This window comes from Leptinotarsa decemlineata, unplaced genomic scaffold (genome assembly GCF_025532065.1).
Source record: "Leptinotarsa decemlineata unplaced genomic scaffold, Ldec_3_MD MMD2_tig00002974_RagTag_RagTag, whole genome shotgun sequence".
Lineage (NCBI taxonomy): Eukaryota > Metazoa > Arthropoda > Insecta > Coleoptera > Chrysomelidae > Leptinotarsa > Leptinotarsa decemlineata.
The window spans coordinates 13647201-13664888 of record NW_027412578.1 but is presented as its reverse complement, the minus strand read 5'-3'; the positions used below and the strand labels follow the sequence as shown (position 1 = coordinate 13664888).

Sequence of the window (17688 nt, the reverse complement as noted above, 5' to 3'; positions counted from 1 at the left end):
ATAAAGAAGGCAGGGTGAATGAGAATTCAGTCCTTTGAGGTTCGTATTCTAGAGTAGAACGTTTCGTTGGTCTTTACCGGTATTTCGCGACTAAAGCAGCTGCATCAGTTTCAGTTTTTTGTGATAGTGGTAAAGGTGTAATTTTAGGTGGGTGATATTTCACTGTTAATTTGAACTTTCCAAAATTTCTCCTTAACCCTATTCATCAGTTTTAATGCTAATCAAATATAGCTTTAGATAACGTCAAATATGACTATAGGTCAATTTTATGTGATACAATAGCAATCAATCCAAAGAAGATCAGATTTATTTTATAAAATGTAATGTAATTTTGAGCAGGACCTTGTTAAAAAATTGAACAAGCTCTCAATATTCGTGTATTTTCTGTGTTCATATATAAATGATATTTTGAGGTTCATTCTCCACCGAAAACTAACATTTATACAGGGTGTTCCTTAAACACATGCTAATATTTAAGGAGGTAATTCTTGGACCCATTTTAAGGAAAAAACTTCCTATGGACGTATGTCCTAAACGCCTTAACTTTTGAGATACAGGGTGGCAAAGTTTTCAAAAATAATCAGTTTTTTAATAATAACTGAGATAATTTTGTAGACATCTTTGGCATATTTGGTACATATGTTCCATGCCTCAAGGCGCATTTTCTGATGTACAGAAATTTGTATTTTTTCAAACAGTGGCATTCCTACGGGTTTCGAATTGAATATTTTTGGGGAAAAAGTACTACGCCAATGCTTTCTTTTCAAAATAAAATCTTTTTTAAAATCCTCATTTATTTTTGAGAAAATTTGATCTCTTGGTATTTCTTTGTCCGGCGCATGATTTTCACTCAAAATAATAAAAATCGACGGAAAGCAAATTAAGAAATTGGATCAATTCTAAAATGAATGAGAATCTGAAAATTGCTTCATAACGCATTACCAATTCCCTAATAATATTTGAAAACATAATCTGCAAAAAAATAAATTTTTCACAAAAACGAGTTTTATTTTATTTTGTGACACTAAGTCTAAACGAATAGAACAAATTTGTTAATTAGTAATTAAACCAAAACTGATTATAAAAATTGTTGGAAGTGGCCACCTGCACTTAGGATGCATGCTTTCGCCCTTCTACGCATGGAATTACGCACCCGTTCAAATATTCCCGGCGTATTTCGTATAGTTTCACACGAGGCAACTATTCGCTTTCTTAAATCTTCTATCAACGGGAGTTTTATACACAAGAGTTTTAAGGTGACCCCATAAAAAAAATCTAAACTGTTGAGATCGGGGGATCTTGCTGGCCATTGCTGAGGTCCTCCGCGACCTATCCAACTATTAGGATAAACTGTATTTAAATGGTTTCGGACAATTACACTGAAATGAGCAAGGGCGCCATCGTGCATGTACCATATTCGATTCCTTAACGCAAGTGGCACATCTTCCAATAACCCAGGTAAGTCTTCTTCGAGAAAGTGTAAATAAGAACGACCATCAAGGCGTCCTGGTAGAAAAAATGGGCCTATTAGATGATCACCTATAATTCCTGCCCATACATTAACCGAAAATTGGTGTTGGAAATGGGTTTCGGATATTGCATGGGGATTTTCTTCAGCCCACACATGATTGTTATGGAAATTTTGAATGACATTCCGAGAAAAATTTGCTCTGTGAATAAAATTTGTGTCTCAAACTGCGGATTTAGTGCAATACTTTGTAGATACCACTGACTGAAGTTCACACGCTGTGGAAAATCTCTGGGGAGTAATGCCTGCACTCTTGAAATATGGTATGGGTATAACAAAAAAATCAACCAAAATACGCCAAACAATTTGATGACAAATATCCAGAGTTCTAGCGATCTTCCTCGTACTCGTCTCAGGATGTTCCTCAATTTCTTGCAGCACCGCTTCCTCAATTTCAGGAGTTCTTACTACACGAGGTCTACCTTCCGGAGTCCCTTTCTTGAAACTACCAGTTTCCCCAAGTCGACGATGAATATTTGAAAAGGTTCGGCTATCTGGTAAGGCACGATTAGGATATCTTTCCTGATAAATGCGCCTGGCTTCTGTTGCATTACCATCGGCAAGGCTATATACGTAATGCATTTGCGCCATTTCCGCATTCGTATAATTTACCATATTTACTGATATTCAGAAAAACAGCGGACTACCAAAATAACCTCAATAACACTTCAAAATCAATCAAAACGCGCTGTGACAATTTTAAACACCAACACCTTACTTTAAACCAACATCAATATTAGCTACTGACGTTTGTACATACAGAGAATTCGTTTTTTTATTGCTATGGTGGGTACGCTGTTTTTTCTGCTTTTAATCTTTAAAAGAAATCACATATCGACAAACTCCATATTTCCAAGAGGTGCAGTAAATAAATTCTGCTATACGTCATTTATTCCAGGATAACTAAATTTGTGTTTTCAAAAATTGAAAGCGGTGCTGCGTTATTACGTAATTTTAATTGAGAACAGTGCATCTGACAACAAACAAATACCTTTGAGATCCTCAATTATTTTGCAACAAATCTGATCTCTTAGTTTGCTTTCAGTCGATGCACGATACCGCATCAGATTTTTAAGGAATTTATCCTTAAGTAAAGCGTTTTTTAATTTTTTGAGCGAAAACCATGCGTCGGACAAAGAAAACCCAGCAAATCAAATGTGGTCAAAAATGTATGGAGATTTCAAAAATACTTTTTAATTCAAGATAAAGCAGTGGCGTGGTATTTTTTTCGCCAAAAATATACATTTCAAAACTCGTACGTACGCCACTGGCAGGAGAAAATTAAGAAAATCGTGCATCAGAAAATGCGCCTTGAGGCATGGAACATATGTACCAAATATGTCAAAGATGTCTACAAAATTATCTCAGTTATTATTAAAAAACTGATTATTTTTGAAAACTTTGCCACCCTGTATCTCAAAAGTTAAGGCGTTTGGGACATACGTCCATAGGACGTTTTTTCCTTAAAATGGGTCTAAGAATTACCTCCTTAAATATTAGCATGTGTTTAAGGAACACCCTGTAGAGGTGATAAGAAGTTGAGAATAGACATCTCAAACATCTACAATAAAAAAACAATTTTTCTAACAAAAAGTGTTTCTCAAACTTAATATCAATTCATCTAAAGGAACAAGGACAGATGTCATTGCAGGATTCTTCATTGAAGTTATTCCTGCATATGCTGATGGCGATACAACTGCCAAAATAGATTTTCAATTATTGGAACACACCGGTTTCGGGCTGCTTGGCCCCTCTTCAATGCAAGAAAAAAAACAAGCCATTTATTTCCAACAGGAGTACCCAGTTACAGGAAGTGCTATTAGTACAGAGTATATATGAAGTAGATATTGAAAATAATGGAATATAGAAATGTATAAAAGTAAAAGCTGAAACAAAGTATACAGGGGTGCGCAAAAGTCAGGAAAAAATTAATATCTTTTTAACCAGTATTTTAGGGAAAAAAACGCTGAAACACGTCAGTTGATTTCACGTTGTACGCATTTTTTGGCAATAAAATGATTTTTTTTTCAACCCCTTAGCTGCAACCCTCCCCAACTTTTTTTTTTCAAATGCAACTCACTTGATGTCAAAAAGTTGAAGAGCGACAATTGTTTTTCCTTCATAAACAATTGTCGAAAAAGATACGACAATTCATCAATCAGGTATCTTTTGTAAAAAAAAAGGATTTAACAGAAAAACAGGATCACGTTGCTTGTTGGGAGAAATTCATAATTCTTCTTTAATATACTTACATACGATATATCAATTCTGCTTTTAAAGAATATATGAAGAAATCAAATATACCTGTTGCGGTGTTGCCATATGGTTCAAAATATCCATATAGTACAAAGTATGACACGTAAAACGCAATATTTTCCGAAAAAAACGTTACAGGAAATTTTTTGATACGGATTGGGTTACGACAATTATTCGACAAATACTAGTAATGAATTTTAATAATTCAGTTATATTAAAAATTTCACTACAGGTGCTGTGCTAACTTAATATCCAGTTAGCAGGGCCACCCCTTATAAAAAAAAGGAGATGCGCGACAATTATTTTTCTTTCACGACAAATTCTCGACATTTATTCGACAATTAAAAAAATATATTTCAATAATTTTACTGCAAGTTGCCTTGCTAACTTCATGGAGATGAAATTTGAACAATTCCTCGTATAAGAAAATAAAACTTTTCACATATAGTCAGTGGGCATACTTGAAAACTGGCTATAAATCAAATAATTTATTAGAACTGGCGGATACTTGATGAAAATCTATATCAAAACTAATTGATACAGTTTATTGTATGCTTTTCACTATAAAGGGTTTAACAAAAACCGCGACACGTGTTTCGCTACACAATAGCTTTATCGAACTTGAATCAAATCATCTAATCTAAAGGAACAATTAGTTCAGGCCAAACCGCCCGAAACCGGTCTGCAATTGTGTTCCAATAATTGAAAATCTATTGCGGCAGAATCGCCAACAGCATATGCAGGAATAACTTCAGTGAAGAATCCTGCACTGACACTTGTCGGATATAATCCAATGCTCTTCGTGGTATTAGCCAGGGGAGTGGTTGTTTTCTGATAGGTGTCAGTCCAGTAGGGAGTTAAGACTAGCCTGAATGAATTGTTGATTCAGATGATTTGACTTACAGCCAGTATTCACGTATGCCCACCGACTATATGTGAAAAGTCAACTGAATATTCAAGAGCAACCTCGAATGTCTTGTCAGAAATAACACAAAGATCCAAATTCCGCAGGGTCATAGTTATTGGCCATGGTAATTATATTATCACTGAATGATATGATATTGCTAATCTATTCAATAATTAGAATGAACTGACTCGTTACGTAATGAAAGTTAATGAAATTATTCACGATAATACTTGAACAATTTTGAAAATTTGAAACACGCCTAGATTGAAAATTGTGATGAAAATCCATAATGTATCCATGAAACACTTCATTGTTAAATTCTCAGTACGCAGTTTAACAAAAACGCAACACGTGTTTCGCTATGTAATAGCTCCTTCAGGCGTGTCTTTATTGACGCTTCAGGAAGCTATTATAAAGCGAAACACGTGTTGCGTTTTTGTGAAACTGTGTAGGAAAATCTCACAATGAAGTGTTTCTTGGATGGTATAAAACAGTGACGGCTCGTGCATTGGAGAACAGGGGAGGCTGAAGTCATAAAGACTATATACACACAGAGAAGCCCGCCGGAGGCGCGAAAATTTTTATGTTGTTGCACGCTTTGCATAATAGGTTTGCGCAATTAACTTTTGCCTAAAATTATAGGTGTCACGCGTACGAATTGAAAAATTAAACAAATCGTCAGCTGTGCGCCCAGATGAAACATCATGAAAACCCATAAAACGTTCTACCACATTACCATCTTTGACATATCCAAAAACGATTGAAAGTTGTGATGTACAAGTAATATAGGTAGTTTCATCAATTTCCCATGCAAAAAAAGAAACACTTTCAATCTCCTTGCTTATATTTTCCTTAATAATAGATGCCACACTGTCTATAAGCTAATTTTGGATGGTTTTTGGTGTGCCCGAAAAAACGCTACCGTTTAAAAAAGTGCCAAATTGTGAATCATATTTGCCCGATAACATTAAAAGTTCCTTGCAATTGCCGCGATCAATTGAATCTTCGGTCCATCGTGTCCACGAAAAGCTAATTCTTGGAAACCCAAATAAATCGTAATATCATCGATACGTCTTTTTAAATTCGACCGATTTTCCTTAACCTTGATTATTAAAAGAAATTATTGCCTTTTTTTGAGCTGTATCTAAAGCTGTTGCTATATTTTCTTTGCATAACAATTTTAATTTACAAGACGAAAATAGATGATCTTTAGATTTAAAATGTCTTTCTGTAGAACGAGGTAAATTTTTTAAATCGGAGTATCCTATTTTAGAATACGTTTGGTATTCGATTTGTACGGAAAATGAAACACAGGGCCAACAAAAAAGTTTTTCTCGTTTAATAGAGCCGGTTAACCAATCGCATTTATCGTACCAACTAATATTAAATCCTCGATTTTGTCGATTATCTGACGTTTTAATTGAAATCAAATTTGGTTGAGGCCTTCCCATAGTTTTAATAATGTATAATTTATTATCATAAGATAAAGACTTACAATTATTTGTCACCAACCAATCGACTACATCGTCAGATTTTTTTATTTCGTCCAACGTATCCATAATAAATGAAAAAAAAACTTACCGAAAAGTGAAAACCTAAAAACACCTAGAAATTGAAAGAAAACACATTAAAAATATTACCAAAAAGCACTACTATAATACAATACTGCCTGTTTTATACACAAATAACAAATATTATCAAGAAACACTAATACGATTTACCGAAATATTTTTCAGTCCTGGTCCGTCACGGCATCCCGTCCGAATAATTAAATAAAAAACAAACGCAGTCGTACACTAACGGAGACCAACTGGAGGCTAGCCTCCTCTAACGCTATAATTTCTGCAACTGAAATTACAAATCGGGACGTATGTCGCAGGTTGGATCGGTCTCGTGAAGCCTGTGTTTTTTAAAGCGGTCGGAGGCTTGGCTTCCTTGCAACGTATAGCATTCATTATTTCGGGTTGATGGTTTATTCGTTATTCGTTCATGGGCGGTGCGTTTGAGTTTTGTTGATGCATGATACAGTTTGGTACGTACTACGTAGTGAGTGATAGTGTTTTTTCGGGCATATTTTGTGTTTATATTAAAAATCATTGGTATAGTAATGATAACCAAGCATTTTTAGAAAAAAAAAATCATAATTATTTGTCAATATCTTTTAATTTATTGCGATGAATAGCCTCAAATTTCATGGGGAGGCTAAGCCTCCCTTGCCACCTCTGATATAATTGCCTCACAGATATAATTTCCTCAGTTTATTGAAATTGAAAAAAATCACTCCCATCTTCAAAAAGAACAGTTCATTACTGAGGCCTGGTTCAGAACTTGTTTTTGCTATTTTTAGACATAATTGAGTCAATAATATCCACCTCGTAACCGTTGTTAACAGCAATATTGATAAGCCATCCAGATTTTCAGAAGCATCACAGCTTCTGCTAACAAACTGGGTCGCCGGACTCCTGGTCGGTGGCAGAAATAAGTAGGGTGAGAGAAACCAAAACTCCACAAAAGCTTTGCGAAACATGCCACCGAGGACCAGCCTACCAAAGCTAAGGTTATCCTCCTTGAGGAAACGGGCGAAACCCCGTCTTAATCAGCCTATCTCTGGTAATGCGGGGCTCTGCCAGAGTGACCAACTCTTCCCCTGCTACTCGTGGGAACCCAAGTGAATATAACAAACACAACAACAGACACTGAAAAAACAAAAACCAATCCCGAGGCTGGATAGAAATGCTCACCTCAATCTATGGCGGTAGCTGGGGATGAACAGAAATGTCCACCCCAATCTACCAATTGGAATGAGGCTGGACATGGCAGACCAACTCGTGATCTAATACAAAAGCAAAGGTGTAAGCGCATTTGCGGCGCCGAGGCCAAAAGGAGAAATAGATCGATAAAGGCAGGAGTGGTAGCAAGTATAAGTGCACCCTCTTCCTCCCCCGCTCCCCCACTCCACCTCCAACAGCAAGGGCACTTCCTGCGGCGGGTGCCAAGAGCTCCACCTTGAACAAAGGCAAGAAACCGGCTGCCTCTGCAGGAAAGCGCCCTTACTTGAGCACCTCCACGGAGGGAATCCCAAGAATGTTGAAGAAGCCGCGCAATGTCGTAGAACCTTCCAAAATCTCCGGGAGGGCAACTACTCGGGAGGATGTACAACGGGTCACTAATCAAAAAATTAAAATGGAAACTAAGAAACCCTGGTTGACAAAAATGATTGAAGATCTCTTCTGTTAATTTGCATTATCTCAAAAAAAAATTTTAATAACCATTTCTTTTCTTCCTATTTCAACGTTTATAGAAAAATCTGGAGATCCACTCTCCAACTAGCTAAACATAAGTACTATAACAACAGGATTGGAGAGTCGAATAACAAAATCAAAGGAACAATTATAAATGACCTGAGAGAGAAATCAAGGAAAACAAAAGTTGACATTCCAATTAATCCTAACACGATTAATGAATTTCACTGCATGATTGCTCATAAACTGAGTAAGTCAATTAACACCCCTTATGATCCTCTGGTCAATCTAGATAGTATTATAATGAATGATATGCTCATATTATATGACACCAGTCTTTGTGAACTAATTGAAACTCTGAAGGATATTAGGAACAAAAGTGCTGCTGGATATGATGAAATTTCGGCAAAAATTATCTTGAATTTACCTATCGAAGCCTTAGAGAAGTTGCTAGCTCTTATCAACTCTTCATTTAGAACTGGTCTCTTTCCCTCTTGTTTGAAAACTTCGGTAGTTATCCCTCTTCATAAAGGAGGAGATTTAGATAATCCCTCTAATCTTCGCCCTATTTATCTAATACCAACTGTATCGAAAGCCATCGAAAAACTAGTTAAGATTCGAATGAATGATTTCTTGTTTTTACATCATATCATAAGTAAGGATGAATGTGGGCTCCAGGCCGGAAAAAGCACTCATGATGCAATTTTTTCTTTTCTGTACGATCTTTATTCAGAAATAAATGCTGGTGATGCAGCCGCAGCAGTTTTCTTCGATCTCTCTAAAGCATTCGATTGCGTTAATCACAATATACTGCTTAGAAAACTCAATCGTCATGAGTTCAAGGGCACAACTTATCAACGGTTTGAATCATATCTCACAGGACGAGATCAAAAGGTCCGAACAACAGAAATCTCAGAAAGAAGGGCAATCGATAGTGGTGTACCACAGGGATCCGTGCTGGGACCTGTTCTCTTTCTATTATATGTAAATGATTGTACGAAAATCAACATATCGGGCAGCTTTACACTTTTCGCGGATGACACCACCATCTTGTGGAAAGAGAAAAATGAAATCGAACTACATAAAATAATAACTTCTGACTTGGAAAAAATAAAAATGTGGTGTGACGCTAATTTGCTTTCTCTTAATGTTGCTAAAACAAATATAATATCATTCAAATGCGTGCTTGACGAACTTCCTGTGAACGGTGGTGTCCTGCAAAATAAATCTAACACAAAATTTTTGGGTGTATTGATTGATCATAGGCTTAAGTTTGATGAACACGTCCGACAGCTCGGAAGTAAAATTTACTCTAGGTGTTATGCAGTGAGGGTAGTTTCTAAGGAGTTGAATTTCAGTACTGCAAAAACGGCCTACTATGCATTAATTGACTCCCAAATTCGATATGGGATACCTTTTTGGGGAGCATGTTGTCCAACCCTCTTGTATCCTATATTGATTAAACAGAAAAGAGCTATAAGATACCTCTGTAAGGTAAAACCAAGAGACTCTTGCAGAGAACTCTTTATTAATAATCAAATATTAACTGTCATTGCACTTCTCATCTTGGAGACAGTATGCTTGATGAATAAACACAAATCAAGATATAATGTAGCGACCTTACCCTATTCAATTCGAAATACGGAGTTTAGCCTCAGGCTCCCAATTCCCACCTCTAACTCAGTCAAGGATTCAATATTTTACAATGGTGCTAAAATTTACAATCGATGTAAGGTCCTCTAATTTGACAGGCAAGCGTTTTAGAAAGGCTGTAAAGAAATTTTAAGTAGATAAGCCCTATTACAGTCTACAAGAATACTTTGTAGACACCTTTTAGCATGTTTATTGTATATGCTATGGTAAGACCATGTATCATGTGTGGATTTTAGACGAAAAGTTATATTATAACTTGATTATTTTTCAAGTTTATTCGCAATTTTTTTTTATTATCTTTTTAACTTGATTTTTATTCATATTGATTAGTTATATTTAATTGTTCTTATTGCTTAAGCTTATGTTCGTATTTTACTAGTTAAACGAAATTTCTTTATTATCTACTATGACTTTCGATTTTACTTATATTAATAATAAAACATATTCATTATTATTATTATTATGTGGCTTGAGTGCGTGGGTCTACACTCACCCTCCCTACTCTGCAGATACAGATGCTTTATGAAGATGTAGTTTATAAATCATCAATACAATCAATCACAAAGTTTCAATAATCAATATTCCAACGAATGTTTTGATGATCTCTTCGAAAGTTTATCATTTTACAAATGTTGGTTGAGTTCGAAATAAGTTTCGAAATATTAATCTCTCTCAACTACCTATATAGTCCAGTTCAACATGTACTTTTTTTTGTAATATTTTTCAGCCTTGTCCAAAAATTACGACCAAGGTGTCATTCGATTCGTATTTTTGCCTAGAAAGTTTAAGGAAAGGTCCGAAAACGCGCCGGTAAAAATTACAAAAGTTATAAACAATTAAGTAAAAAAAATGGAGCTTTAGTTTCTTCTTGATATCTCGGAAAATTTTCAAAATTTTGGAAATTTTAAAAAGGATTTGAAAAGATCAATGAATTTGCGTAAAAAAAGTCCCGACTCCCGAAACTGTATCTCGATTGTTTATAATTTATACAGAGCCCTGAAAATAGAGCCAAACTAAAGCTAAAACCCTGGCATTTTTTTCCTTTGGTGGAGCTATCCTTAATAGGCAAAAAAGTAGATTACCGTTGGTAAAATAAAAAAAATTGTCCTATTTTTTATTGACAATTGAAAATTAGATGAAATGTATCCGGTAGATTCGGATACATTTCATTGAACTTTCTACATGTTCTGCTGATAATTTTGTCACACTGTCCAAAAATAATAAACAAATTCATAAGAACTTCGTTTGAATAGTTTTGTTCCATCGTTTTGAAGGTATTTGCAACTTCTGAAGTGACGAAAATGTCGATATTATTAGGAGAATGTCACAACGCTACTGTCAAATAGTAATCATGGCCTGCTTACCAAATACCGAATGGAAATACCATTCTGAAGGGACATTTTCACAAATAAATGTTCATAAGTATGAAACTTGACTAGTTAGTTATAGGTATGATATACATAGAAAGAAAGCAAATTTCAGCAGCTTTCCAAATTTTCAATAATATACAGGGTGTTCCATTTAAAATAATCAAATTTCAGCAAATTTTTCAAGCAAACGAAAAAACTGTATTTTTTTACCACCCTGTATTGAAGTAACGGAGATTAGGCTGACGTGTGGGAAGTGTCCAAGTATCACCTAACTCCAAACCAAATTTCGATATCATAGTACTTCTTAACTAAAAGATATCGGCATTTTTAGAAGTCATGATTTTCGAAGAAAAAAATTGAAATTAATTTTTATTTCGAAAACGGTAACAGATAGGTATAGGGAAATATCAAGAAAAGTTGTCGGGCAATTGTTGGAGATTCCAAAAATAATATTATATACAGAGTGTTCCATTTGAAAAATCAAAGTTGCTACTGCTTTCTAATAGAAGCGGCAACACCGCATTGTCGAAAATATTTTAGTTGGCTAGAGAATGTCCGAATATGCCCTCCATTAAATTTTCAAAGTGATCCGTTGTCTGGTTCACCAGAAACATCTAATGTGCCATCCACCGTGAATCAGCCTGTATATATATATATATATATATATATATATATATATATATATATATATATATATATATATATATATATATATATATATATATATATATATATATATATATATATATATATATATATATATATATATATATATATATACTGATGAAATACTCAGTTAATATGTAAATAGTATGTCTAACGCTTTTATTATTATTTTACCTGTTCAAAACCGTAGATTGCTGAGGAGAGTGGTGTGATGACTGTTACCTAGGACTCTCAGAATTATTTTTAGGACATTATCTACATCATTATTATCTTTTTTCTTGTCAATAAAACCGTTTGACTTACTTTTTTTTTTACTTATCTTATTTTCAAGTTTTTAGTTTCTAACTTTTATCCACCGAAATGCCACACAGTCCTCGACGCGATACAAAATCTTGACTTGGGTTTGAAATCCATACTTTTATCCCGATTCTGAGTTGAAAAAGTTCTTTGCATAGGTTACATAGTGTACTACTATAGTACTTGTCAAGCCCTGTCATTTGACACCCATATTGAGGTGGTTGAGACAAAATATGTAATCCGCCATGTTGTAGCTGCGGCCATCTTGAATTTGCATCTCCTTCATAGTGTATAGTTCAAGTAAACGATATAGTGCACCCTACCTTCCAGCAGTTCCCCTTTAATAAAATAGTTAGGTAGCTACCTAATTTTGTTATTCAATAATCATTTCTGATCATAAAGAATCTAATGGACAAGCAGGACAAGCAGGACAAGCTAAATGAAACCGTTTTAAAAAACAAAGACAAAACACCGAAAACTTTTGAGCTTTCCGCCTGCCGACGGGACAATTCGTTGTTGACAAAAACAGTCTTCAAAATGTTTAAAATTTTGACAAATCAAGTTTTTGTTTTGTCAAAATCGAGACAGTTACTGTTTAGTTGTGGTTTTGTTCGATTGTTGCATTTTTCCGTATTTCTCACGTTTCCTAAATAATCAAAGATCTCGCCCAAGATCTCCGTTCGATACTTGACCTTGAATTTAACGTCTCATCATAAAATTCATAATATTTTCATGAAAAGATAACCTCTCGTCAACCCTGATGAAATACTTCTTTCTAAGCTGATAGGAAAAACCAAGTACTGCCGATGAGGCCATGAACAAATCTCAGAATTTACATCATTATAATTTTGTAACTCCTCATGTTTTGTAAACAGCAGAATGGATGTGTTGTTGTGAACGGCTTTATGAAAAGTAAAAAAAACTCGTGTAAATGTGCAATGACGAAATTCTTTGATGCCATGACCTATTGTTTTTAATTATTATATCAAAATCATCTTCACTACTCGCTTTGCTTATAATGTAATGCATAGACCGGGAGATAGTGTAGATTTTGGTAAACCACTTCTTACAGTATGGCGTTTTTAGAGAAAGGAAAATGTTGTTCTTACCACAGGTGCGCGGGACGCGCACCTGGTGCGCAATTTAAAAAATCGGCCTACAGGCAAATTTTTTAAATAATTGGTTTCTGTTAATCTTCTACGAAAATAACCACGCCATAGGTACCATTCAGACGGTCCAAAATCCCCGCCATACCCCCTCAAACATGTCATTTTTCAATATTCTAAAAACTATTTCTTTCACCTTAATAAACTTTGGTCCAGTAGTTGTTTTTATAAGTAGCTGAACGATTTTCAAAATGAGGTATCTGGACTCACCTGGATTTTAGAGGTTATCTCCGCCCCTGCTAGAGGGTTGATGTATTTAAATTGGAAATTAGCCTAAAAAATGCACGCTTACAAACTGACACCCTGTATATCTACTCCTACACACTTTTAAATAAGGATTAATATTCAAAATTATAATCATAATATAGATTATAATATTCAAATAGATATATATCTACCTAACAAACAGGTTTCTAACGTAAAACTTGGTTTATTATTTTCCCTAGCATGACAAGAACATTAAAAATATTCAAATATCTCCATAATAATTCGAAAATTCATTTTCCAGCTTCGAGTCGCAATACCTCAGACGCCACGCCGCAACGTTGCCAGCTCTCCAGTCACCGACGACAGCACAACGAGGCGACATCGATCGTAAGCAGTCACGTGACAGAGCAGAGGTTATAAATACGATCGCTGCCTCCGCCTCTGCCTCTTTTCCACAGTAACTAAGACGAACGTACAACTAGTGTTTAGTGCTCGAAACCGAGGTTCAGAATGCCAGAAACGACAGTAACAAATGGCTTCGCGAACGGCCATTCCGGCTACGAGACGGCTGACGGACAAGAGTTTCTATTCACCTCAGAATCTGTGGGAGAGGGACATCCAGGTTAGTACACAGCACCGTTTTTCTGTTAGTATTTACACGAGAAAATGGCGGTGAAACCGCGTGGTAGCGTTTTATTTTTGGCGCTGAACGATGATACGCGATACGTTCAGTTGTTTCGATACCGATCGAGAAGCTATCGGTGAAAGATGCAAGTCCATGTGCACCGAGCGTCGTAGGAGTCCGAACATGGCTTGCCGCTATTTTGTTTTGTTAGGCTAGCCGCACACTGGCAATCTTTTAACCTCTGTCCTAGTGAAATAGACCCGAATGAAAAACCTCTTTTATTTTAGAGAAAAACGTGACGAATTCAAGAATCTTAACGAATTTTGTGGGGTTTTCTTTTTACATGGTCTACAGGTGTTATTGTTATGCAATTTTTGGAACCTTTGGTGTAGTAATGAATATTGTTTATCCCCAAACCGTTTTTCAACACCTTGACACGTGTTTCAATTACCAATTGATCATCTTCAAGACAAAGATTGTAACGTCGTTTGGTATTTATTACATTAACTATTTATTTTGCATTGCACTTGTTGATTGTACAGTCTTTTATTTGCATATATACAATCGTTCACTTTTTATCGTAATATGTACATGAAGCATCTAACCTCACGCACTTGCCTGGGTTGAACATATAATAATAATAATAATAATGCATGCAGTAGCATTAAAGAGACGTATATACATAAGTTTTAGAAATAAACATAGTACATCACTGACTCCTTAAAGCTTTTGCGTTGTGGTTCACAAACCACACAATGCATCGCTATTCAATTAATAAAAACTCAAGTTGCTTCACTAAAGTTACCGGTGTGCGGCAAGCCTTAGCTGTCGCTGTCTGGGTTTGTTTTTGTTTTGTTTTCGAACCGGCGAATCTAATAACGCCGTGAAAAGTGAAAGCGTGTGGCAACTGTGTATGAATGAGGCGGGAAATAACTAGTGGGAATTCCGCGAATATTTTTAAACGGAAAAACCCGACATGTTTATTTGCGACGGATATGTTGAATAAATAGAGGGTTGTCAGGCTCTGATAACGAATTTATTTATTTACTCTATAGAAATAGTGATTGTAATTTTAATGTTTTATTGTCTGAACGTATTCAAAAAAAATTAAAGGGAGATTTCCACTTTGAAGTTTACAAAATCGTCACACGTCATTAAAGTGTGTTTTTCTAATACGTTATGATGTATTTTCATCAAGGATCGCCAATTCTATCATTTTTTAATCATACTATTACTACCTGACAAATTTCTACATGTAAATTCAATACCTAAACTATTTACCTTCCTAGAAACGAACTAATAAAACTGAAGAATAATGAATACTTTTACCTGAGACATCATTTTACCTACTTTTAAGGTATATTACCAATTTCCTCTTTCAATAAAGGGGGACCATTCAAATATGAATTGACTCAAATTATTTGTTCTGTAGGCTACGTCCAATTCTGTTTTTTTTTGACAAACTTATCAGTAAGATTACCAAAGTAAGAGTCACATAATGTTTACTATCAGTCTATGAAACTGGATAGGCCTGGTTCAGATCTTATTTTTGACTAAAATATCATCTACATATCTGAACTAGTTTGAAAAAATTGTTGATCATCCTATTAGTGTAGATTTCATTCTCTAGGCTAGATATTTTTATTCTGCTTTAACCTTTGACACATTATAATAAAGTACTTTGGTGATAACGGTTAGTTACTGAAGATCTTGTTTTTGACTAAAATATCATCTACATATCTGAACTAGTTTGAAAAATTGTTGATCATCTACTAGTGTAGATTTTATTCTCTAGGCTAGATATTTTTAATCTGCTTTAACCTTTGACACATTATAATAAAGTAGGTACTTTGGTGATAACGATTAGTTACTGAAAAAACATTCAAAAATCAAGGTGATCAAATTTTCCATCGTTATTTTTATCTGCAGTCAGATAGTTTTTTGCTTTGCCCAATTATAACATATTATCACTTCGATTTAAAATGTATTTTTTATACTTTTAAGAAGCATTCATTTAGATATGATTTTTAATTGGGTATAACGATAATGATAATAATACCTTGGAATTTTTTTCAACTCCTTTATTCATATTTATCAAAATAATTATTGTTGGTCAAAATAATAATGAAGTTTATTTCAAATCATTATTATGAAGGGAATAACTTGTATATTTGGCCAAGAGCATTCATCAAGTCAAAGTAAAAAATTATCAAGTGGAAAGAATTATTTGCGTGTGGGGTGCTTCGAGGTTCTGTGTTGAGTCCAAATTTGTTCAATATTTATCTTAATGATCTACACGGTCAAACTTTGCGAAAATTTTGAACAAAAAGCAGAAAGAGATTTTTAAATGATCAATGATTGGCTTATGAAAAGTATCTCAACAATGAATTATGAATAATTGAAATATATCATTTCATTAGTTTGGAGAAACTAATCTTTGTTCAAACTTTCATTCAAAATCTGTTAATCGCTGAATTTTTGTCGTTTTTCATTAATGAAATTTGGTGTAGTTTCTCGAGTGTATTTTAGACCACACGACTGAAGTAAAACTTATTTAAACATATATCACGTGATATAACAGCTTGCACCATAACAGTTCTCATTTGTTCCATATTTTCAACATAGACAACACTTGTCTTTTGTTACTCTGAGTACAAAACAGAACAAACACTTTTTTCAAACTGAATGACATGACAGCTGTTCGTGTCAATTATTTGTTGTCTCTCTCTTTGTTCTTCAACCACATGGTAATCCATAATTTTAAAACAAATAACGATTTTTAGTAAATGGTAAATATTCGTTTTGAGGTCAACCGGCGATTTTGAAAAAATGTTTGAGTGTACTTACGTATTTTGATGCGTAAATTACGAATCCGAAAGAAAAAAAGTGGCGCTCTCCCTTATTTACAAAGTTACGGCCCTTCAAAGTTCAGAAAAGGACAACTTTTCAGCCTTCTTTTTCACAAGAAAAACTATTTAAAAACACAAGCATTTATTCACTAGGTCAGTTACACCTTATTTCCTCTTCCTTGACATTTTTCACTCCAATAAACAACATTTTTCCAATAAAAATATTGAAACATGTACGGAGCTGCTTTTTGGTTATACATTTCTGTATTTTACGTTTTTAAGGTTAGTGGCATAGTTGGTACGACTGGTGCTGCCGTATTGTTGCTGCAAACACTCCTACTGGAACTAAATGAAGAATTAAATTTTCTCTTACTTTCACTAAATTATTAATTTCGTTCAAATTCATTTTGTATTTTTCTGATCACTCACGTCAATCTAAAAATCCAAATCTACGAATTTGAAATAGTAAGCGGCGGCAAATAACCGCTTTTTTCAGAAATGTCACTAGTAACTAACCTAGAAATAGAAAATGTCACTAGTAACTAACCTAGAAATAGAAAATGTCACCAGAAGAAGCATTCGTTTGTAAATTAAGTTTTTTATAAGAAAAATGTTTATTGTTGACTTGAAAAGTGTCAGTTAAGGAGGAATAAGGTGTAAAGGTGACCTTGTGAATAAATGCTTGTGTTTTTATATAGTTTATCGTGTGAAAAAGAAGGCTGAAAAGTTGCCCTCTTGTGAACTTCGAAGGGTCGTAACTTTGTTAATAAGGGAGAGGGCCGCTTTTTTCTTTCGGATTCGTAAACTACGCATCAAAATACGTAAGTACACTCAAACATTTTTTCCAAATCACCGGATGCCCTCAAAACGAATATTTACCCTAACTTATACCTACCTCTCAACTTCGCTTCGATCACCTCGC

At 34.7% G+C, this 17688-nt stretch overlaps 1 protein-coding gene across 2 annotated transcripts in view; it reads left to right on the top strand.

The window, feature by feature from the left end:
- The window catches only part of Sam-S (S-adenosylmethionine Synthetase), a 32935-nt gene continuing 15247 nt past the window's right edge, over window positions 1-17688 (top strand). Inside the window, exons 1-2 of one of the 2 annotated variants that reach the window (XM_023161694.2) lie at window positions 1-147; window positions 13594-13914. In XM_023161694.2, the coding sequence (XP_023017462.1) occupies window positions 13803-13914 (112 nt within the window). In that variant the 5' untranslated portion in view covers window positions 1-147; window positions 13594-13802. The remainder of the gene's footprint in view (window positions 148-13593; window positions 13915-17688) is intronic. The other variant, XM_023161693.2, reaches the window with a different exon arrangement.